A 24,696-nucleotide genomic window follows, 5' to 3' on the forward strand; every position below is an offset into this window, starting at 1 on the left:
GTTCATCCTCCTGAAGGACACTCTCATGTTGCCCTCAGAGACTGAAATCACTGGGGTCTGCTGGAATTTGTGAAGGTTCCTCAATGTTTTGATGGTCAAATCAAGCCCAGAAGGAATTGAGCTCATCTGAGAGCAAAGCCTTGTCAACACCTATGTCACTTGGTTTCACATGTAAAAGCCAAAGCTATCGAGCTCAGCCAAAGCTATCGAGCATCCCCCAGTGACTTAAGTTCGGTCTGGAATTGCCACTTCTCACATGAGATGGCTTTCTGGAGATTGCACCTGGACCTCTTGTATCTTACTTAGTCGTCAGACCTCAATGCCACTGATCTGGCTCTCAGCCAGTTGCAGATCTCATGGTTCATCCAGGGATTCTGGTTGGGGAACAATCTGAACGATTTTGTGCAGACTCACTTGTCCTACAACTGTTCTAATAAAGTCCATCACAACCACAGTGTATTTATTCAAATCAATAGCTGAGTCCTTAAACAGGGCCCAGTCCACCGACTCAAAGCGATCTTGTAGTTGCTCCTCTACCTCTTGCGACCACCTCTTTGTTGTCCTTATCGCTGGAGTCTGGCTCTTTAGTTTCTGCTTGATTGCTCCTTATCTACATCCACTTCGGCAGGCACTGAGTTTATGCATTTCAGGCAGATATTACCGGGGCAGGGTTGGTAGATGGTTAAGAAGCAAGACATTTTAAGCAAAGGGCACTCTCTGTTTCTCACTCCACCCTATCTGGAAATAAGGACACGGGGCGTAAGCTGAAACCAGGTCCCACCTTCTAACCTCCAGGAAGTACCAAGTCTCATTGTAAATTGCTCCCCCATCATTCCACAGCATTCACAATACCCAACCACAAACCACACCTTTTACTAGCCTAGACAGTCATTTCTAGCAAGGCTAAATAAGGCACTTTATCTACCAGTGGAATAATCAACCATAGCCGCTGATTACATACGCACTTACACTGTCCTGGCCATGATGCTGGTATGTTCTATGACTGATGTTGACACCTCTTTTATCAAATTCACATTTACAATCATCTCCCATTTCCAAATCCACCCACAGCCTTGTCTTTGATGTTTTATAATGATATAGAAGGCCATTTGGCCCACAGGTCTTTGCATTCTCGCAAAATTATTTATTATTTATGGTGCAACTGTAACGAAAACCAATTTCCCCCGGGATCAATAAAGTATGACTATGACTATGACTATGACTAACTTACCCTCTCTGACAGACCACTAACTTCTCTTTGATTTTCAGAATCAGAATCAGGTTTTTTATCACTGACGTATGTTGCAAAATTTGGTGTTTTGTTGCAGCAGTACAATGCAATATATTAGCAATACTATAAAATTACAATAATGCATATACACAGTATATATATGTGTGTAAGTACTGCAAAAAGAGATAAAAAATAGTGAAGTAGCATTCAGTAGTTCATGGACCATTCAGAAATCTGATGGCAGAGGGGAAGAAGCTGTTCCTAAAATGTTGAATGTGTCTCTTCAGGCTCCTGTACCTCCTCTCTGAATGTAGTAACGAGAAAAGGGGATGTTTTTTGAAGATGTCCTTGGTGCTGGAGAGCTATGATAGAGCTTGTTTTGATGATTTTGATGGAATTGTTTAGTTATCAATGTACACTATCACTTACAATAAATTATTCGATCACCAGGCCCTTGCGTTATAGGAGGTAATCGAGCAATCAGGGAAAACCCACACACATTAATCTGCCCCAGAACCTACGGCATACCAGCAAACCCTACCAACTCCAGTTTCCTCATTATTCCCAAATTTATTTCTCATCACTGTCCTCCTCAGCTGAAAACCCCAAAAATTCACCAGTGAACCTGGACCTCTGTTATTGCTTTGAAGATGACTCTTAAAATCAAGAAGGCAAGACAGTGGCTATATTTCATTTGGGGTTTAAGAAGAATCAGGATCCCACCAAAGGCTCTCAAAAATTTCTACGGATGTACCACGGAGAACATTCTAGCTGGTTGCATTGCCATTTGGTATCGAAGGGCCACAGCACAGTATCAGAAAAAGCTGCAAAAAATTGTAAACTCAGCCATCACCATCATAAAACCATAAAATAGAGGAGCAGAATTCGGCCATTTGGCACATCAAATCTGCTCCACCATTTCATCATGGCTGATTTATTTTTCCTCTCAGCTCCAGTCTCCTGACTTCTCCCTGTATCCCTTTATGTCCTGACCAACCAAGAATCTATCAAACTCTGCTTTAAATATATCCACTCTCATCTCTCTTTTATTGTTTACATACTTGAAAAAGCCTTTACTATCCACTTTGATATTGCTTGCTAGCTTGCTTTCATATTTCATCTCTTCCTTCCTAACGATTCTTTTAGTTGCTCTCTGTAGGTTTTTAAAAGCTTCCCAATACTCTATCTTTCTGCTAATTTTTGCTTTGTTGTATGCCCTCTCTTTTGCTTTTACATTAGATTTGACTTCCCTTGTCAGCCACAGTTGTACCATTTTGATATCTGAATATTTCTTCATTTTTGGAATATCCTGCACCTTCCTCATTTTTCCTAGAAACTCATGCCATTGCTGCTCTGCTATCATCCCTGCCAGCATCTCCTTCCAATTTACTTTGGCCAACTCCTTTTTACTACTACTATGTCGACTCAGGCCTAGGGGGCCGGTGTTGGGCAAAGTAACTCCTCTTTCATACCACTGTAATTTCCTTTACTCCACTGAAATAATGCCACGTCAGACTTTACTTTCTCCCTATCAAATTTCAAGATGAACTCAATTATATTGTGATCATTGTCTCCTAAGAATTTTTTTACCTTAAGCTCCCTAATCACCTCTGGTTCATTACATAACACCCAATTCAGTGTAGCTGATCCCCTAGTACAGTGGTTCCCAACCACCGGGCCGCAGACTGGTACTGGGCCACAAAGCATCTGCTACCAGGCCATGAGGAAACGATATGAGTCAGCTGCACCTTTCTTCATTCCCTGTCACGCACTGTTGAACTTGAACATAGGGTTGCCAACTGTCCCGTATTTGCCGGGACATCCCGTATATTGGGTTAAATTGGTTTGTCCCGTATTTCCCCCCGCTAAGGTAGAGCGTTCCTATGAAAACTTTCGTGCTAAAATGGCGTAAAGCGAAGAAGCAATTACCATTAATTTATGTGGGAAACATTTTTGAGTGTTCCCAGACCCAAAAAATAACCTAATAGATCATACCAAATAACACATAAAACCGAAAATAAGTAACACTAACATATAGTAAAAGCAGGAATGATATCATAAGTACACAGCCTATATAAAGTAGAAATAATGTATGTACAGTATAGTCGGGAAGATGAAGGCAAAACCGATTTGTGGGAGAGAAAATCGGCACCTACAGGCATGCACATATGATACGTCACGCATGTGCACACAGGTGCCCGCGCAAGGCTTCATGGTCATGGTAGGTCTTTCCTGGAGTAAAGTGTCCCGGGATTTGACTGCTACATTTGTCCCTCATTTGGGAGTGAGAAAGTTGGCAACCCTAACTGTAAAAGACATGTTGAGGTGAGTTTGACCCTACTTGAATACCACCCGCACCCCCCCACCCGGTCGGCCGGTCCACAAGAATATTGTCAATATTAAACCGGTCCACGGGGTGCAAAAAAGGTTGGGGACCCCTGCCCTAGTAGGGTCAACGACAAACTGCTCTGAAAAGCCATCCCATAGGCATGCAACAAATTCACTCTCTTGAGATCCATTACCAACCCAATTTTCCCAATCAACCTGCATGTTGAAATCTCCCATGCCTGTCATAAAATTGGCTTTTCTATTTCCAATTGTAATCTGTGGTCCACATCCCAGCTACTGTTGGGAGGTCTGTATACAAACGTATAACTCCCATCAGAGTCCTTTTACCCTTGCAGTTTCTTAATTCAGCCTACAAGGATTCAACATCTTCTGATCCTATGTAACATCTTCCTACTGATTTGATGCCATTCTTTACCAGCAGAATCATGCCACCCCCTCTGTCTACCCTCCTATTCCTCCGATGCAACATGTAACCTTGGACATTCAGCTCCCAACTACATCCCTCAGCCATGATTCAGTGATGGCCACAACATCATACCTGACAATCTGTAATAGTGCAACAAGATCATCCACCTTATTTCTATTTCATGCATAGAGATATAACACTTTGAATACTGCATTTGCTACCCTTTCTGATTCTGCAACCCTAATGATACTCAACTTGCTGTCTGCAATTTTGTCCTATCATCTGTCTGCCTTTCTTGACGTCTGACTGATATGAATTACTTATTCAGTTCACCTGCCATTTCCTTATCCCCCATTACTACCTCTCCAGCATCGTTTCCAGCATCTTTTACACTTTATGTATCTGAAGAAACATTTGGTGTTCTCTTAAATATTATTGGCTAGCTTATATTCATATTCCATCTTTTCCTTCTTTATAATTTTTTTTAGTTGACTTCTGTTAGTTTTTAAATGATTCCCAATCCTGTTAATTTCCCACTAAATTTTGCTCTATTGTATTTGTTCTTTGACTATTATGTTGGCTTTGATTTCTCTTGTTAGCCATGGTTGTGTCATCCTTCCTTTAGAATACTTCTTATACTTCTTTCTCTTTGGAAATATATCTTCTAAATTGTTCCCAGAAATTCCAGCCATACTGCTCTGCTGTCATCCCTGCCAGTGTTCTTTTCCAATCAATTCTGGCCAGCTTCTCTCTCGTGCCTCTGTAATTCCCTTTACGCCACTGTAATACTGACACATCTGACATTATGGAGAACATCATGAAGGACACCTCCAAAAGGCAATATTATAAAAGGGCGGCCATCATTAAGGGCCCCCATCAACCAGGAAATGCCCCCCTCTCGTTGCTACTATCAAAAAGGAGGTACAGAAGCCTGAAGACACACATTCATCACTTCAGGAACAGCTCCTTTCCCAACACCATCAGATTTCTGAATGGACATTGAAACAATGAACACTGCCCCACTTTTTCTTTTGGCTCTCGCCTGGCAATATTTATTTAGTTTATAGTTATATATTCCTTGTTGTAATTTATAGTTTTTAAAATTATTATGTAAATCAATGTACTCCTGCCACAAAACAATAAATTTAATGACATATGCCAGTGATATTAAACCTGATTCTGATTCTGATTTAAGTGTCAAATTGTATTTGTTTATTATTCACTTGAAGCAACTTAAGGTATTTTACCATGTTAGTGTGTCTCAGTGGTGTTCACTGCCCTCTGCTGTACTCCCTGTATGCTCATGACTGCTCTAACTCCAGTTTGAAGATGATACCACCATAGTGAGTCGTATCTCAAATAACCATGAGTCGGAGTAGAGCACAGAGACAGAGTGTTTCGTGACCTGGTGTCATGGCAACAACCTTTCCCTCAATGTCACTGACTTCAGAAAAAGGGGGCAGTGCACATGCTCCTGTTTACTTTAACAGTACTTAGTTCGAGAGGGTTGAGAGCTTCAAATTCCACGGAGAGAACACACCAGACATCCCACCCTGCAAAAACTCATTTCAGGGAGGTAGCACCCCACCGCAACCCCATATCCCCACCCCCCCGCCGACCTCCAAGGGCGTATGTAATACTTTGTTTAGTGATCTTGACTAATTTGTAAACCAAGTTGGGTATATGCAACAAATGTGACATTAAAATATCTACTTATATTATATTATCATGTTTATTCTATTACAACTTTAAGCAAGTCTACAGGGAGTTTGTCCTCATCATGTAGGACATCAATAGCGTAGCCCCTTGGCAGCTAGCCAGCTAGTTTAAATCAGGGGTCCCCAACCTGTTTTGCACCGCGGACCGGTTTAATATTGACAATATTCTTGTGGACCGGCTGACCTGGGGGCGGGGGGGTGGGTGTTAAACGGCACCGGAATATAGGTGAAATATATAGGTGACTATAAGTCACTTGTAAGTGGCTAATACACTCAATTTCGTTCCTAAAGGGGTTTATCTAATGAATTTAATATTAAACATACAGCGCATATTTTCCTCACATGAATGTAGTGATAAGTCAATTATAACAGTGGTCCCAAACCTCCAGGCCGCGAAGAATGCAGCGGTGCAGCGGTAGTCGGAACGCACCCAGCACATCTTTAAGAAAAAAGCTGAAATAAACAAGCTAATTGATTAGGTGCCGCCCGGCACGTAAATGTCAGCCCAGATCAGAGACATCGTAATCGGCAATTGCCTCTGATCTGGGCTGACAATTACGTGCCGGGCAGCACCTAATTAATTAGCTTGTTTCTTTCGGCTTTTTTCTTAAAGATGTGCTGGGTGCATCCCGGCCACCGCTGCACTCTTCGTGGCCCAGAGGTTGGGGACCACTGAATTATAAGCTACTTATAAGTCAATAGCATCACAACATTTTAAGTAACGTTTGGATATTAAACACACAGCGCATATTTTCCTCGTATGAACATATAAAATCATTGCAACACACCAGTATCGCTGAATTAGTGGGAGCCCTGGGCTTGTTTTCCTGCAACAACACCGTCCTATTGAGGGGTGATGGGAGACAGCGATACTCGAAGGGGGTTCCTTATGTCCAGTCTATTCTGCAATTTAGTTTTCAATGCATTCATCGCAGAAAACTCTGCTTTGCAGAAGAATGTTGGAAATGGAAGCAACATTTTCAGTGCTTTCGTGGTTATCTCAGGATATTCAGCCATGACTTTGATCCAGAATGCTGGCAGAGATGTTATGTCAAATATACTTTTCAGCCCACCGTCATTTGCAAGCTCGAGGAGTTGATCTTTTTCCCGCGCTGACATGGATGATTCACCGGGGACATTCACAAATGGGTCACGGACCCATTCCCTTGCACGTCTTGGGTCACTGATGACCTTGCGTGCGTTAAAATTCAACAGTGTGTGACAGGGAATGAGGAAAGGTGCAGCTGACTCATATTGTTTCATATTGTTTCCTTGCGGCCTGGTGGTTGGAGACTCCTCGTAGCATGAAGAGAGACCAATCAGGATGCTCGCTCTCCCTCTCAAAAAAAATCTATTTCCGGGATATTGTATATAATTTCCGGGTGTCAGGGAGCCACTATCGAAATGAGGGAGACTCCTGGAACTTCCGGGAGAGGTGGGATGTCTGACGCACTGAACAACAAAGATTTTGCTTCCTGCATACTTTTGTGTGTACCTTATGTACTTTGGACTGCTGATCATGAAAATCGCAATCAAGTCTTCCTATGACATACTATTTTTTTGAAATTGCCTGTATCTGTTATTTCAATTTAAATGTTGCCTGCAATGTAAGCTGAAAAGCTTTCTATCTTGCCCAGGCATGCTTAGGCTGGGCAGATACTGCACAGCGGGGCAGGTTTTAGAAAGGCTATAAAAGCATCACACACACACCATTCTATGCATTGTGTTTACATGTTTAACGGTTTGCAATCATGTTGATGTGCATGCTCTACGTGCATAGCATACTGTGTGTACTCACTACAATAAAGTAATTGTATTTTTAGGAGTATCTGTGATAGCAAAATGTCTCGCCAATATTGCAAAAGCCGCGATACTTTCTGTTATATTTGTGGTTAGTATATGTTTAAATCTCAAAGATGGAGCATGACTCCTCCTATTAAGAAAACCTACGAGCTCTACTTTGGGTGTAAAATTGGCGATATTTGTGGCACAACATGTGCTGTCAATCTTAGAGCTGAGCTCAGAGGTACTCAGAAGTCAATGTCATTTGCTGGCTCGATGACATGGCAAGAGCAGAAAGATCGTGTGACAGATTGCTACTTATGTCTCTCCAGTGTGTCTGTTTTCTCTGCTAAAAACAAGAAATCTATTGACATTGAATATCCCAGTCTCCCGTCAGCCACAAGACAGTGACACTTGATGGTAGTCTTCCAGTAGTGAAGCCACAGAAATATGAAGTCTAGAGGGGGCTGGTTTCCATGATGTGCTGAGCTCTGTCGACAACTCCTTGTAGTTTCGTGAGATCATGGGCAGGGCAGTTGCCAAGCCAGGCCCTTGTGCAACCAGAGATGATGCTTTTTATAGTGCATCAATAAAAACAGGTAAGTGTCAATGGAGGCGTGCCAAATTTATCATGTCTTAAATCTTGATGCTGTCAGTGACGAGCACGGTGAAAGGTTTCACCCAGTCATTACAGTCATGGAGAAATGCTATCAGGGCAACTGGAATCCATCAATGCTAGCTGATTAAGATGTCAAGATCTCTGAGGGTCTAACCTGGTCCCAACATATCGATGCAGTTATAAAAAAGGTAAGGCAGCGACTATACTTCATTAGGAGTTTGAAGAGATTTGGTACGTCAACAGATACACTCAAAAACTTATATAGATGTACCATGGAGAGCATTCTGACAGGCTGCATCACTGTCTGGTATGGGGGTGGGGGGGGTGGGGAGTGCTACTTCATAGGACCAAAAGAAGCTGCAGAGGGTTGTAAATTTAGTCAACTCCAGCTTGGGTACTAGCCTACAAAGTATCCAGGACATCTTCAAGGAGCGGTGTCTCAGAAAGGCAGCGTCCATTATTAAGGACCTCCAGCACCCAGGGCATGCCTTTTTCTCACTGTTATCATCAGGTAGGAGATACAGAAGTCTGAAGACACTCACTCAGCGATTGAAGAACAGCTTCTTCCCCTCTGCCATCCAATTCCTAAATAGACATTGAACCCTTGAACATACCTCATTTAAAAAAATATATATTATTTCAGTTGTTTGCACGATTTTTAATCTATTCAATATGCATATACCGTAATTTGTTTATTTATTTATTTTTCTAGATTATGTATTGCATTGAACTGCTGCTGCTAAGTTAACAAATTTCACAACACAATAAACCTGATTCTGATTCTGATTATTGTTGGACACTTAAGCAAGAAGCCTCAGACACTGAGTACCGAAGAAAAGTCATCAACAAAATATTTTTAGCTTCATTGAAATATTGCAAGGCATCAGCACTGACGCTTTGACCAGTGGCCTATCTGGACATGAGAAGTTTGGGGAGGAGGGGGGAGTTCAATCAGATCCACCGCTCAAGGATGAAAGGCAGCAGTGGGTTACGGCAATCGGGGCAACCAATCAGCGTTTGGCATTGATTAGTAAGAGCAAATTAAAGGAAGGTAGGGGCAACCACAGAGGCCATCGTCTGAGTGGACAATGAGTGGTGATCTTGAAGTTCCTGCAATGACAGGGTTCACTCAGAGAAAGTAAAGGAAAGAAAAGCTCAAGTATTTTTTCTTCCCTTCTTTATATCTGCTCAGCTAGGTCAGTAGAGATGCCAGGCAGGAGAGTGAAATGTTCCTCTTGTGGGACGTGGGAAGACGGGGAGACCTCCAGTATCCCTGACCACTACAACTGCGAGAAGTGCATCCAGCTGCAGCTTCTAACAAACCTCGTTAAGGAGTTGGAGCTGGAACTGGATGCTGAGGGGGTGATAGATAGGACATACAGTGAGGCAGTTACACCCAAGGCGCAGGACGCAGGAAACTGGGTGACAGGAAGGGGAAAGGGGTTCAGGAGCCAGTGCAGAGTACTCCTGTACAACCCCCTCAACAACAGGTATACCACTTTGGATGCTGCTGGAGGGATGAACTAACAGAGGAAAGTCACATTGGTTGGATCTCTGGCACTGAGTCTGACTCTGTGACTCAGAAGAGAAGAGGCACACTGTGGTGATAATGGAATAGTTAATTAAGGGAATGGACAGGAGGTTCTGTGGGCAAGCTCAAGATTCCCAGATGGTATGTTGCCTCCCGGGTGCCAGGGTCCAGGATATCTCAGATTGAGTCCTCAGCATTCTCATGTAGGAGGGTGAACAGCCAGAAGTCATGGTCCACATGGGTATCAATGACATAGGTAGGACGAGTGATGAGGTTCTGCTTAGGGAGTTCAGGGAGATAGGTGCTAAGTTAAACAGCAGGATCTCCAGGGTTGTAATCTCAGGACTGCTACCTGTGCCATGTGCTGGTGAGGCCAGAAATAGGAAGATTATACAGTTTAGTACGTGGCTAAGGAGTTGGTGTAGGAGGGAGGGCATAAAATTTCTGGATCCTTCCGGGGAAGGTGGGACCTGGGACCTGTACAGAAGGGATGGTTTGCATCTGAACTGGAGGGTGTCTAATATCCTAGCAGGAAGGTTTGTTAATGCTGCATGGTGGGGTTTAAATAAGCATTGCAGTGGGATGGGAACCAGAGTGCCAGAACAGTTAGTGGAGAGGTAGTGGAGGCAGATGTTTGTAAGACCTCAGACAAAATTAAGAATCAGAAGGTTGAGCACTATGTGACTGGCTCCCTGAGCTGCCCATATTTCAATGTAAGAAGTATCACAGGAAAGGCGGATAATAGGGCTGAAGATGAGGTAGCTGGTTTACAAACAGAGGCAATGTGTAGTGAGGAGAGGCTGTTCATAGGACAGATGAGTTGCAATGTTAAAGACAGACAAAATCAAAAAGGGTGAATGAAGGTGCTGTATTTGAATACGTGCAGTAGACGTGCGGAATAAGGTTGATGAACTTGCAGCACAGCTGCAGATTGGCAGGTATGATGTTGTAGGCATCACTGAATCATGGCTGAAAGATTATAGCTGGGAGCTTAATGTCCAAGGATATGCAGGTAGATTGGGAAAATCAGGTTGGTGCTGGATTACAAGAGGGGGAATTTCTACAGTGCTTATTATATGGCTTTTTTAGAACAGTTCGAGGTTGAATCCACCAGGGGATCACTGTTCTGGATATGGTGTTGTGAAATGAACCAGAATTAATCAGGGAGCTTAAGATAAAGAACCCTTAGGAGCAAGTGATCATAATATGATCAAATTCACCCTGAAAATTGAGGAGAAGATAAAGACAGAGGTACAGTAGAGTATGGCAAATTACTGAGGTATGAGAGAGGAACTGGCCAGAATTGATTGGAAAAGAACACTGGCAGGGATGACGGCGGAGCACCAATGGCTGGAATTTCTGGAAGCAATTTGTAAGGCACAGGGTATAATCCCAAAGAGGGAGATGCATTCTAAAGGAAACATGTCACAATCTTGGCTAACAAGAGAAGTCAAAGCCAGCATAAAGCCAAAGAGAGGGCATATAATGGAGCAAAAATTAGTGGGAAGTTAGAGGATCGGGAAGCTTTTGAAAACCAACAGATGGCAACCAAAGAACTCATTAAGAAGATGGAATATGAAAGTAAGCTAGCCAATAATATTAAAGATGATACGGAAAGTTTCCTCAGATACATAAAGTGTAAAAGAGAGTCGAGGGTGGATATTAGACCACTGGAAAACAATGTTGGAGAGGTTGTAATGGAAGACAATGAAATGGCGGATGAACTGAATAAGTATTTTACATCAGTCTGCACTGTGGAAGACACTAGCAATATGGTGGAAGTTCCAGATGACAAGGGGCATGAAGTGTGTGAAGTTACCATGACTAGAGAGAAGGTTCTCGGGAAACTGAAAGGTCTGAAGATAGATAATTCACCTGGACCATATGGTGTACACTCCAGAGTTCTGAAAGAGGTGACTTTAGAGCTTGTGGAGGCATTAGTAATGATCTTTCAAGAATCACTAGATTCTGGAGTGGTTCCAGAAGACTGGAAAATTGCAACTGTCACTGTACTCTTCAAGAAGGGAGAGAGACAGAATTAAGGAAACTATAGACTGACCTCAGTGGTTGAAAAGATGTAAAAGTCGATTATTAAGGGTGAGATCTCAGAGTACTTGGAGGCACATGATAAAATAGGCCGTAGTCAGGGAAAATCTTGCCTGACAGACCAGTTGGAATTCTTTGAAGAAATAACAAGCAGGATAGACAAAGGATAATCGGTTGAGTTGTGTACTTGGATTTTCAGAAGGCCTTTGACAAAGTGCCATACATGAGGCTGCTTAACAAGCTACGGTCCCATGGTATTACAGGAAAGATTCCCACATGGATAAAGCAGTGGCTGACTGGTAGGAGACAAAGAGTGGGAATAAAGGGAGCCTTTTCTGGCTGGCTGCCAGTGACTAGTGGTGTTCACAGACGTCTGTGTTGGGACCGCTTCTTTTTCTGTTATATATGGATGATAGATTTGGATGATGGAATTGATGGCTTTGTTGCAAATTTTGCAGAGGATATGAAGGTAGGTGGAGGGACAAGTATTTTTAAGGAAGTAGAGAGGCTACTTATCATTACCACAAAAATCTTCTGATGAAGCAACACTTTCAAAAATAATTGCTGTCCAGTTAGTGGACTGTCCTGGCCCAACCATTCAGGCACCACAGCCAAGGGAAGGCTCATCTTCCTCAAGAAGCTGGACAAATTTGGCATGTCTCCATTGACACTTACCAGCTTTTATTGGCACATTATAAAAAGCATTTATCTGGATGCATAATGGCTTGGTTTGGCAACTGCTCGGCCTATGATCACAAGAAACTGCACACCGCTCAGCACTTCATAGAAACCAGCCCCCCACCACCACTCCCTCACGTGGACTCTATCTACACTTCTCACTGCCTCAATAAAGCAGCCAGCAGAATCAAAGACCCCACTCACCCCAGACATTCTCCCTTCTCCCTTCTCCCATCGGGCAGAGCTACAAATGCCTGAAAGCATGTACAAGTACAGCCAGGCTCAAAGACAGCTTCAGCTCTGCTTTTATAAGACTATTGAATGTTTCCATAGGGGTCTCTTGGCCTCACAATAGACCCTGTTGTGATCCATGCACCTGCCCACCTGCACGGTAACATTTTGTTCCGCACTCCTAGTGTTTTACCTTGTACTCTCAATGCACCGATGTAATGAATCAATGTGTTTGGACGGTATGCACGAGAAGTTTCTCCACTGCACCTCAATACCATGTGGCATAAATAAATCAATTTACAAATTTATCAAAGGAGTTCTTGCCTTATTTATCAAAGGAGTTATCAAAGAAAGGCACCAACAACTTGTGTAGCTAATGCACTGTCAAACCAGTCCCACATGGGAGTGAATGTACAAGGACTGAAAAGAAATTTAGAGAAATCGTTATGGAAAGGGTTATCGGCCCGAAATGTCGGACTGTTTACTCTTCTCCATAGATGCTGCCTGACCTGCTGAGTCCCTCCAGCATTTTGCGTGTGTTGCTTTGATTTCCAGCATCTGTAAATTTTCTCCGGTTAGAGAAATTGTTAATGTATTGATTGCTTCTTGTGCATCCTTGTAGAAGCTTCTTGTAGACAATTCTACCGGCAGTTGAAGAAGTGATTTTGACTTGACTCCCAAAAAGCCGATTTTTAATTCTCTTTTGAAATAAAGGATCAGACTAGAAGAAGTAGTTTCTCTCATTCCTTGCTGTGTACATTGTACTTTGGGTGGAAACAGGAGTAACATCTGACAAGATGGCACCAGTGACCATCAGCGATGACCTGCAGACGGTTCACAAAATTACTTTTTTTACTTCTTCATTCAAATATAATTCCATTACTAAACTGCGCGTGCTTGAAGCCTGCGATTTACATTTCAAGGGCGTGTATTTGGGACTGTTTGAGCAATCTGGCGCTTTGCTGTCTCTGAGGGAGTTTGGTGAGGTTTGGAGCAGAGTGTGCCGCTTGGAGGTGTGGAAGTGTGGTGTGAGCCCATAATCTTCTCTCCAATTGAGACATCAAGTAAGGGTGAAGTCAACAAACACGAGAGAGAGTGCGGGCGGGTGTTCGTCGTCATCTGCCTGTGTTTGACCTGACTTCTTCACCCTCTTGGTAGCTGCTGTTGGAGAAAAATGCAGGAGCTGCAAGTTCCATGTTGCAAGGATTGATTGGCGAGGCTCATGGCTGTAGATTTGTTTTGGGGGACTTTGAGGTTAATATTGCATGTATTTCTGAATCCTAATTACTTTTTTTGGTGTTTTTGAGGAGTTTCAGTACAAACTAGGGCATTTGGAGAAGAGGCTCCTTGCCTCGCAGTTGGCTACGATGTAGCACTGAACTGAACTAAACTGAATACCCCTGGACTCCCGGTTTGATGCCTGACATTCTATGTATTGTTCACTCACCCTTTGCCATTTGTGCCACTTGTTCTTTCTCGCACATTGGGTATTTGACTTTTTCTTTGAATGGTAGCCATGTTTCCTGGCTGCCTGTGGGAGAACGGATCTCAGAGTTGTGTTCTGTGTGCATATTTTGATAATCTCCTCTTTCAGCAGATTACAAGTAGGACAGATAAAGGGGATGCAGTGGATGCAGTACATCTGGACTTTCAGCAGGCCTTTGACAAGGTGCATGAGGCTGCTTACCAAGTTAAGAGCCTGTGATATTACAGTAAAGTTACTAACATGGTTGAAGCATTGGCTGATTGGTAGGAGGCAGCGAGTGGGAATAAAAGGATCTTTTTCTGGTTGGCTACCAGTGACTAGTGGTGTTCCACTGGGTTCGGTGTTGGGATCGCTTCTTTTTATGCTGTATATCAATGATTTAGATGATGGAATAGATGGCTTTGTTGCCACATTTGCAGACGATATGAAGATTGGTGGAAGGGCAGGTAGTGTTGAGGAAACAAGTAGGATGGAGAAGGACTTAGACAGATTAGAAATATGGGCAAGAAAGTGGCAAATGAAATACAATATTGGAAAATGCATGGTCATGCACTTTGGTAGTAGAAATAAATGTGCGAACTATTTTCTAAATGGGGAGAAAATACAAGAATCTGAGATGCAGAGGGACTTGGGGGTCCTTGTGCAGAACACCCTGAAGGCTAACTTGTCAGTTGAGTCGGTGGTGAGGAAGGCAAACGCCATGTTAACATTCATTTCAAGAGGTCTAGAATACAAGAGCAAGGATGTGATGCTGAGGCTTTATAAGGCGCTGGTGAGGCCTCACCTTGAGTATTGTGAACAGTTTTGGGCTCCTCATCTTAGAAGGGATGTGCTGACATTGGAGACGGTCTGGAGGAGGTTCACAAGGATGATTCCAGTAATGAAAGGGTTATCTTATGAGGAACATTTGATGGCTTTGGGTCTGTACTCGCTGGAATTCAGAAGGATGAGAGGGGATCTCATTGAAACCTTTCGAATGTTGAAAGGCCTAGACAGAGTAGATGTGGAAAGGATGTTTCCCATGGTGAGAGAGTCTAGGACAAGAGGGCACAGCCTCAGGATAGAGGGGTGTCCATTTAAAACAGAAATGTGGAGAAATTTCTTTAGTCAAAGGGTGGTGAATTTGTGGAATTTGTTGCCACAAGTAACTGTGGAGGCCAGGTCGTTGGGTGTATTTAAGGGAGAGATTAATAGGTTCTTGACTGGTCATGGCATCAAAGGTTACAGGGAGAAGACCAGGAACTGGGGTTGAGGAGGAGATAGAAGAAAAGGATCAGCCATGATTGAACGGCAAAGCAAAATTGATGGGTCAGATGGCCTAATTCTGCTCCTATGTCTTATGGTCTAAATGCTCTGAATCTTAACACACACAAAATGCTAGAGGAAGTCACTAGGTTAGGCAGCAGCTATGAAAAGGAATTAACTGTCGACTTTTCAGTTGAAACCCTTCATCAGAATGAAGGTGAGCAAAGCTCCCCACCTCCATTCTCACCATATTCTACCAGAGCACCATCGAGAGTGCCCTGACCAGCTGTATGGTATGGGAATTGCAAGGCATCTGACCAAAAGACCCTGCAAGAGATTGTGAGCACTTCTGACAGAATCATCAGGGTCTCTTCCCACCATTCAGGACATTTACCAGAAGTGTTGCCTTCCCATCCATCCCACAATCTCTTTGCCCACCTACCATCAGGAAGAAGGTACTGCAGTATAAGAACAAGGATTGTTAGTCTGGGTAACAGCTCCTTCCCCCATGCTGTGAACACCCTGATACCACCCAGTATAACAACGCCAGTAGCAGTAAGACTGTTGTAAATTTAACTCTATATTGCATATGCACTTCATGCCAACTTGTACATCTACAGGATACTTCTTTTATCTGTTAACATTATTTTATGTGTGGTAGGTGATATATGCACTGTGCTTTGTACCTTGGTCTCTGAGGAATGTTGTTTCATTTAGCTGTATACATGTGCACAATTGAATTACAGTAAACTTCAAGTCCCTGAATTGCTGCTGCTTCATCCAACATTGGTCTCCTTAAACTGAAGGAATAATGTATCCCTCTATATGCAGCACAATATTAGAAGTGTTACACCTGCTTTTGTTTACTCTTTAACCTCACATTTTGTTATGTTTAATTAAGATGAAGTGTTTGAATTTCAACTGTCATGCAGATTAACAGATTAACGATTTCTCCTTCCAGTAAAAAAACACCGCCCCCCCCCTTTCTATTCCCCTCTCTGGCCTCTTACCTTTTTTCACCTGCCTATCACTTCCCCCTGGGTCCCCTCCTTCCCTTTCTCCTACAGTCCACTCTCCTCTCCTATGAGATTCCTTCCTCTCCAGCCCTTTACCTTTCCTACCCACCTGGCTTCAGCTATCACCTCTCAGCTATCCTTCTTCCCCTCCCCCCCTTTTGTTTTATTCTGGTGACTTCCCCCTTCCTTTCCAAACCCAAAGAGGGGCTTGGCCAGAAATGTCAATTGTCTATTCATTTCCCACAGATGCTGCCTGACCTTCTGGGATCCTCCAGCATTTTGTGTGTGTTGCTCTGGATTTCCAGAATCTGGAGATTTTCTCACATTTATAACTTAGAGACTTGTTGTGGAACTGACTCGATGGGCCATATAGTCTCATGGTTTGCAGGCATCGAGGACACTGTTTACGTACAGGGAGCCTTGAGTTTCTTTGAACTTGATGCAGTTCTTAAGAAGAGTCCTCAATCTGAAACACTCTTCTCTCTCCACAGATGGTGCCCAAGAACAGCATTCTGTCTTTATTTCAGATTTCCAGCATTGGCATTATTTTATTTGTAAATTTTCTTTCAAGCTGAACACGTTTGAGTTCTTTACCATTTAGAATGCACACTTTGCTCTTAAGATCCTAAAGTGAATGACCTCACAAGCACCTCAATTGAAAGCTTCAGATTTTCCTATTTATTTAATCCATTACCCTATCCACATTCCTGGAATAAAAATTTGTCTGAGGAACCTCCTAGATTCCTTTAATTCTCCATCCCTCTCCGACCTTTTCACCTGTACCCTCCTGTGCTGTTACAATGAGGCCTGACGCACTTCACTTTCCACCTGCTGTCTGTAAGAGCTGTGTAAGCTTTCCCCATGACTGCGAGGTTTCCTCCCACATTACTGTGGGCACACTATGTTGGCACCAGAAGTATGGAAATACTTTCAGGCTGCTCCCAGCACATACCTGGATTGTGTTGGTTATTAACTACTGCCTTAGGAGTTTGTGGAAATTTGGCATGACATCTAAAACGCTCTGTCCGCCACAATAGACAGGATCTCCCGGTTGCCACCCACTTCAACTCTGCTTCACATTCCCATTTGGATATGTCCATGATGAGGCTAAACTCAGGTTGCAGGAGCAACACCTCATATACCGTCTGGGTAGTCTCCAGTCCCTGGGCACGAACTTCGAATTCTCCAACTTCTGGTAATTCCCTCCCCCTCCCTTTATACATCCCAGTTTCACTCTGCCTCCTCCCCCAGCTGCCTATCACCTCCCTCATGGTTCCGCCTCCTTCTACTATCCATTGTGTTTTCGCCTATTCCTTCTTCACCTTTCCTGCCTCCCCTCCCCCACCCCTTTATCTTTCCCCTTACTGGTTTTTCACCTGGAACCTACCAGCCTTCTCCTTCCCACCCTCCCCCCACCTTCTTTATAGGGCCTCTGCCCCTTCCCTCTACAGTCCTGACGAAGGGTTCCGGCCCGAAACATTGACTGATCATTTCCACGGATGCTGCCCGACCTGCTGAGTTCCTCCAGCATGTTGTGAGTGTTGCTTTGACCCCAGCATCTGCAGAGTATTTTGTGTTAACAAATTTCTGTATCTGTGTGGTGGAGAGTACGTTGATTGGCTGCATCACAGCCTGGCATGGAAGCACCAACGCCCTTGAATGGAAAACCCTACAAAAAACTAGTAGATACAGCCCAGTCCATTATAGGTAAAGCCTTCTCCACCATCGAGTACATCTACATGAAGTGTTGTTGCAGGAAAGCAACATCCATCATCAAGGACCCCCAGCACCCAGGCCATTTCTCTTCTCACAGCTATCATCAGGGAGAAGGTACAGGAGCCTCAGGACTCACACCACCATGTTCAGGAACAATTATTACCTCTCAACTATCAGGCTCTTGAACCAAAGGGGAAGTCAGAATCAGAATCCAGTTTATTATCACCGGCATGTGACGTGAAATTTGTTAACTTGGCAGCAGCAGGTCAATGCAATACATAACATAGAAGAGAAAAAGAGAAATAAACAAAATAATAATAATAAATACAGTACACATATCAAATAGATTTTAAAAATGTGCAAAAAAAACCAGAAATAATATATTAAAAAGTGAGGTAGTGTCCAAGGGTTCAATGTCCATTTAGGAATTGGATGGCAGAGGGGAAGAAGCTGTTCCTGAATCGCTGAGTGTGTGCCTTCAGGCTTCTGTACCTCCTACCTGATGGTAACAGTGAGAAAAGGGCATGCCCTGGGTGCTGGAGGTCCTTAATAATGGACGCTGCCTTTCTGAGACACCGCTCCTTGAAGCCGCCCCCGGCACTCCGCAGGTTAGTACCCAAGGTGGAGCTACCAGAGTTACAACCCTCGCCAGCCTCCCCTGGCCCTGCTGAATTCCACTCAGCTTCAAAGTACGTTTATTATCAAGGTATGTATACATCGTACAACCTTGAGATTCGTCTCCTAACAGGCAGCCACAAAACAAAAAAATTCCAAAACAACCCGTGAAAAATGAGACCATCGAACACCCAATGTGCAGAGATAAAAGCAAATAGCAATCTGAACTGAAGTCCACAAAGAGACCCTTAGTTCAGTGCCGAGCGGAGCAGCGAGTTGAACCAGTCCATCCCTCGCCTTGGCCTTCAGCATCCTGACCTTTTCAATCAGGCCTGGAGCTTAAACCATTGCCCAAACATTGGGTTCAGTCACTTTGATAGGCTCTGGGACCTGTACCCAGCCCATTATTGAAATCTTCCCACAACCTATGGACTCCAGGGCTCTTCAACTTAAGTTCTTGGTATCTATAAAGTATTTATTTTATTTGCACAATTTGTCATCTTTTGCACACTGGGTGAATACCCAAATTGGTGCATTCTTTCAGTGAATCTATTATTGTTATTATTCTATTATGGTTTTATTGAGTATGCCCACAAGAAAATTAATTTCAGGGTTGTATATGGTGACATATGTACTTTGATAATATTTATTTTGAAGTTTGGTGCAAACAATGCATTTTCACTGTATGTTTCAATGAACCTGTGACAAATAATGTTAATCTTTAAATATTTCCAGACTCAGTATTGAATTCTACACTTTCTGGTAACTTGACTTCTTAGTCTACAATAGTCACCCATGTAAGATATTAACTCACCTTGCTTTTCCCCCTTTCCTTTTACTTATTTTAGCTCTGGGATTGGAGGACGATCTCAGCCTGACCTCCCAGGCTTGTCCTCCTGCTCTGCATTTAGCAATGCCTACAAGGGTGGCAAACCCATGGCACACCTGACCAAGATGGCAAGTGCAAAAACTTCGCTGACATGTGGCATGCAGTGTTGCCTCTCAATTCTTTAAATTACCACCCATAATAAAAAAGATACATGATTAACTTTACTGCCAAATGAAGCAGCAAATGAATTTTTTTTTAAACAACCCAAGAGCAGAGAAATATTTTCACAGGAAATATCTCACGCCAGCTTGGCACCAGCTAGATGGTTGTGAGAACACGCGTTGTTAGATGATACACTTTGCAATCCTCACAGACCTGGTGTACACATCAGTATTTGGATAGTAAACGGTTACAATAACAAAACTATTTGAAATGATAGCAATATTAATATAACTTTTGAACAGGTTTTCTAAAATGCTTTATTTCAGTCCATTATAGTTTTATTAATAGCAAAAGAACGAATACACATAATAAGCAACAGGACTCATACTTTTTCCTTAAAAAGTTCATAATTTTTGTTACTAATTCATTAATCAACGATAATCTCTGTTCAAAATTACCATGGCTTGCAAGAAAGTTTTTTTTAAGAAGATTACCACTAACTTGGGCACACGCTCTCGAAAACATTCGTCACCCCGCTCGACATTTTTTTCTGTGTTCCCATTCTCTAATTGCTTCTGTTTACTCACTGAGCTGACAACTGTTTACAACTTCTCCCCATGTCTGTTCGACTTTCACCCTATCAGACATCCCACTCTCACTTCCACCTCATCAAGATATTTTTGAAGATTGTCTTCATCCCAGTTCTGATGAAATGTCTTTGAACTTAGAACATTACGCACAATGCAGGTCCTCCAGCTCATGATGTTCTGCCAACCATTTAACCAACTCTAAGATGAATTTAACCCTTCCCTCATCATTTTTCTGCCATCCATGTGCCTATCTAAGAGTTTCTTAGATGCTCCTAATGAATCTGCCCCTACAGCCACTCCCGGCAGGGCATTTCACACATTCACCACTCTCTGTGTAAAACAATCCCTCCAATATTTACCTTCAATCACCTTAAAATTTTGCCCATTCATATTACCCATTTTGACCCTGGAAAAAATTTCCTGGTCATCTACTTGTTCGATGCCTTTTATCATCTTGTACACCCCCATCTCAGGTCATCTCTCATCCTCCTCTGCACCAGAGAGAAAAGCCTTAGCTCACTTGACCTATCCTCAAACAACACGGAATGTTAACTGCTTCTCTTTCCACAAAGGCCACCTGACCTGCTGAGTATTTCAAGAATTTTTTTGTTTGTTTTTGTTTTATCAGATCTGCAGTGGCATTCCTCTCTGGTTGACATACTGTTTCTGAAATGTGTTGCTACAGAGTGCCCACAAGTGGAAGCTGCAGCAAGGATTACGACAAATGTCCAGGCAAGAATAGATTACAGAGTGCAGCCACCCCAGGCAAGGAAAGTATTTAAAGAGGATTGCTTCCCTTTGCACAGCGGGGAACCGGAGACATTTGACAGATCAAGACGAGGACGCAAACAGAGAATTCTAAAGTGACACTCACTGGTGGTTACTTATTTTACTAATTCTAAAGTACTACTGACCTTCAATGTGGAGACTCTATTGGTTAATACCTGTATTGTCATAGCATGATTGATGATTGATTATGTTAACATGCACCAGGTTTCCAACTGGTCAATATCAGTATCAATTAATCAATTCTGGATGAGATGGCATTTCTCTGTTTGGATTTCAGAACAACTTGGTGACGGGGCCAGGCTGTTCTCCTTGTGCTATTGAGGAATCAGTGTGAGTTTTAAGAACAAAAACAACAGGAATTCTGCAGATGCTGGAAATTCAAGCAACATACATCAAAGTTGCTGGTGAATGCAGCAGGCCAAGCAGCATCTATAGGAAGAGGTGCAGTCCACGTTTCAGGCCGAGACCCTTCGTCAGGACTAACTGAAGGAAGTGTTTTAAGAATCCAGTTAATCGGTAAAAACATATACATGGTCTACATTAGGCTTTGTATTGATGCAAACGTTCCCCCTTCCAGTTCCAAGTCCAAATTGAAGGGGCATTTATTCCCTGGAGCGTAGAAGATTGAGGGGAGATTTGTTGTAGTATACATACAGTAATTATGAAGGCTACAGATAGTGGAAAAATTCTGTTCGCATTTACCCTGAGGTTAGGTGAGACTACAACTAGAGCTATACATGAAGGGTGAAAGGTGAAAATTTTCAGGGGAACCTGAGGGGGAATTTCTTCACTCAGAAGGAGGTGTGAGTGTGGAAAGAGCTACCAGCAGAAGTAGTATAAGCAGGTTCAATTGCAACAGTTAAGAGAGTTTGAATAGGTGCAGTACTGTGCCAAAGCCTTAGGCACATATATATAGCTAGGGTGCCCGAGACTTTTGCACAGTACTGTAGTAACTTTATGTATTGCACTGTACTGCTGCCGCAAAAACAAATTCAAGACATTTGTGAGTGATGATAAACCTGATATTGATGTGGGTTTCTACTGTAGACTGAGAGTGGGAAGAGAGCAACGAGAGGGGAGTCATGACTGAGAAAAGGGGAGGGAGCAGGGAGCACCAGAGAGACATTCTCTAATGATCAGGAAACCAATTGTTTGGAATCAAATTACCTTGCCTGGTTCCTCAGAGCTGGGCGTGTCTGTACCCTTGCCACCTATGCCCCTGGCACTTCTCTGCTACCTGTCCCACACCCCTCCCATGGCGCTCCACCCTTGCCATTCCCAACATCCTTTGCTCCCACCAGATTTACAAACTCGCTCTGTGTTCCACATTGACAAATACACTACTGTGCGAAAGCCTTGGGCACCCAGCTATATATCAGTGCCTAAGACTTACGCACTGTACAGTAATTATGAGGGGTAATTATAATAATACAGTACAGTACAGTACTGTAATTATAATACATACACTACTGTACAGTAATTATAGGGCTGGCCGTCTGGTGGTGTAGTGGCATCAGCGCCGGACTTCGGAGTGAAGGCTCCCGAGTTCGAATCCAGCCGGCTCTCTTGCACGCTTTCCATCCGTCAAGCATTGAGCTAGCAACTCAGCCTCGTAAAAATAAGAAAGCCTGTTAAAAAAAAACGCCTTCATGTCGGCGTCCCGATGACTCCACTTGGAGTTAAGGGCTTTCTTCTTCTTCCTCTATAGATAGGGGAAATACAAACAGGCTTTTTCCACTGAGTTTGCAGAAGTGGTAGATGCAGGTTTGATTGCAACATTTAAGAGCAGTTTGTATATAGGAAGGGTATAGAGAGTTATGGTCCAGGTGCAGATAGATGGGACTAGGCAGAGTAACAGTCTGGCACAGACTGGATGGGCCGAAGAGCCTGTATCTGTGCATAGTGCTCTGTGATATCATTCATTAACCGCATTGAGGGCTAGTTTGACCCAATGTTAGAAGAAAATTAGAACAGAAGGCAAAGTCCTTCACGCCCAGTGACTGGTTATTATTGGACTACAGGCAAAACAAGGCAATTTGCACACAACATGTTTCTATTTTAATAAATGCATTAAATGAACTCCAGCTGCAAATGCACACAAACATCTGGATCCAGCAGCCATTTACAAAAGTGTAAGCTGGGGCTCATTGTACTTCATATCAGTTCTTAATACATCTCTAGGTCTTTAAGGACAGCACTTTATCACAACAAACCTACACACAGACACTGCAAGCTTACACAACATGTTTTTGTACCTGTGGTATTTCTTTTTATAACTTTTTAATATATATATATATTTGTTTTTTTAAAGATGGTGCTCCAGCCTCAGAGAACAGAAAATGTAAAGAAGGGCAAGAGTTAGACACAAACTCAGATCACTCAGAGGGTGGGTTTGGGTCAACGCCTATGGTGCTTCCTAATTCTACGCCAAGTGGCAGAAAGGATTTAAAAAAAAAAACTCAAGCTCACTATCCTTCTACCACTGAAAGCAAGGGACAAGCAAAGTTAGCAGTTAAAGGGGTATTTGCATCCTGGGTTTGGGAATACGTAGTTGAGTAGAGGCTCTTTGGGGAAAACTTAACAGTCTAAATGTGTAGTCCTCATCCCCACTGCTACCCACTCTTCCTCATTTTCAACCCAGTCGTGCCTTTGGGTGGATAATTGCCTCCCCAAGCTTTGGTAACAAAAGACCTAGTCATATACTGTGAAGATCTTTGAGACTGGTTTGCAGTGTGAATTGTTGGAGAGGTCACTTTGAATCTTCAAGAGTATCAGAGACTAAGCCAGTTTTCTTGGGTGTTTTATGCCAGCAATGTTCAAGGACAAATTGACAATGAGAACCACGTACAGTTGGCATGGGGGCTAAGATGGCAGAAATAGGCCGCTCAGTTATTTTTGCAACGCAGTAGGATCTTTAGGCATAACGGGAATATTCACGCCAATGGGTTTAAAGGTTTAACGCAAACGGATTCAGTATTTCCTCACGAGTCTCCACATGCTGGGGACTGCAGTGCAACATCAAGTTTAGACCTAGCTCTATACTCAAATGCCCAGCCTTTGGCGAGAGAGAGTTCAATGCAACTGAAACGTCTAGCAAAGGATTACGATAAAAACTTTGTGCAGAATTAAAAACGTTGATGCTTGCCCATTACATAGCATCACAGAGTGGAGTGAGGAAGTTTCTAGCACGGCCCCTTTTATATCCAGAGAGAAAGAAACAAGACATCCTGACTAGCATGTAAACTTCTGGAACGTAACACTACACAGGCGAGAAACAAAAACAGAACATCAACTACAGGGTAAGAACCAGAGTGCCAGCATGCACTAACGAGACAATTAAACTTCTTCTCCATTGTTGAGTTTCTGCATTTTTGAGGCCGCAGCTCAGCCATGTTGAGAGGAATTTCTTAAACCCAAGGAAGGAATAAAAGAATAAATAAAGGAACAAGTTGCTGTTTTAACAGGAGACTTCCATGGTCTGAGACCTGCCTTGCTCTGTTTCACTGTTGCCCACAGCATCTGCCTGGTTGGCAGCGGGAGACTGGTTGCGGGCGACATCTCCGGATCCCACGCTTGAGGTCGAGGTGGTGCGAGCCCGGGTTAGCCTGGTCATGGTGACAGCTGGCACTGGAGATGAGGGAAGAGGATACACACAGG

The 24,696-nt window shown here is 43.1% G+C and overlaps 1 protein-coding gene across 5 annotated transcripts in view; it reads right to left on the reverse strand.

The window, feature by feature from the left end:
• Positions 1–19,785: 19,785 nt before the first annotated feature.
• Positions 19,786–24,696, reverse strand: part of LOC134342690 (protein NDRG3-like) — a 142,180-nt gene continuing 137,269 nt past the window's right edge. For 2 of the 5 annotated variants that reach the window (XM_063041117.1, XM_063041120.1), the window contains exon 17: positions 19,787–24,666. In XM_063041117.1, the coding sequence (XP_062897187.1) occupies positions 24,497–24,666 (170 nt within the window). In that variant the 3' untranslated portion in view covers positions 19,787–24,496. Of the gene's footprint in view, positions 24,667–24,696 lie in introns of all 5 variants that reach the window. The other 3 variants (XM_063041116.1, XM_063041119.1, XM_063041118.1) reach the window with 3 other exon arrangements.

Source organism: Mobula hypostoma, chromosome 2 (assembly GCF_963921235.1).
Source record: "Mobula hypostoma chromosome 2, sMobHyp1.1, whole genome shotgun sequence".
Lineage (NCBI taxonomy): Eukaryota > Metazoa > Chordata > Chondrichthyes > Myliobatiformes > Myliobatidae > Mobula > Mobula hypostoma.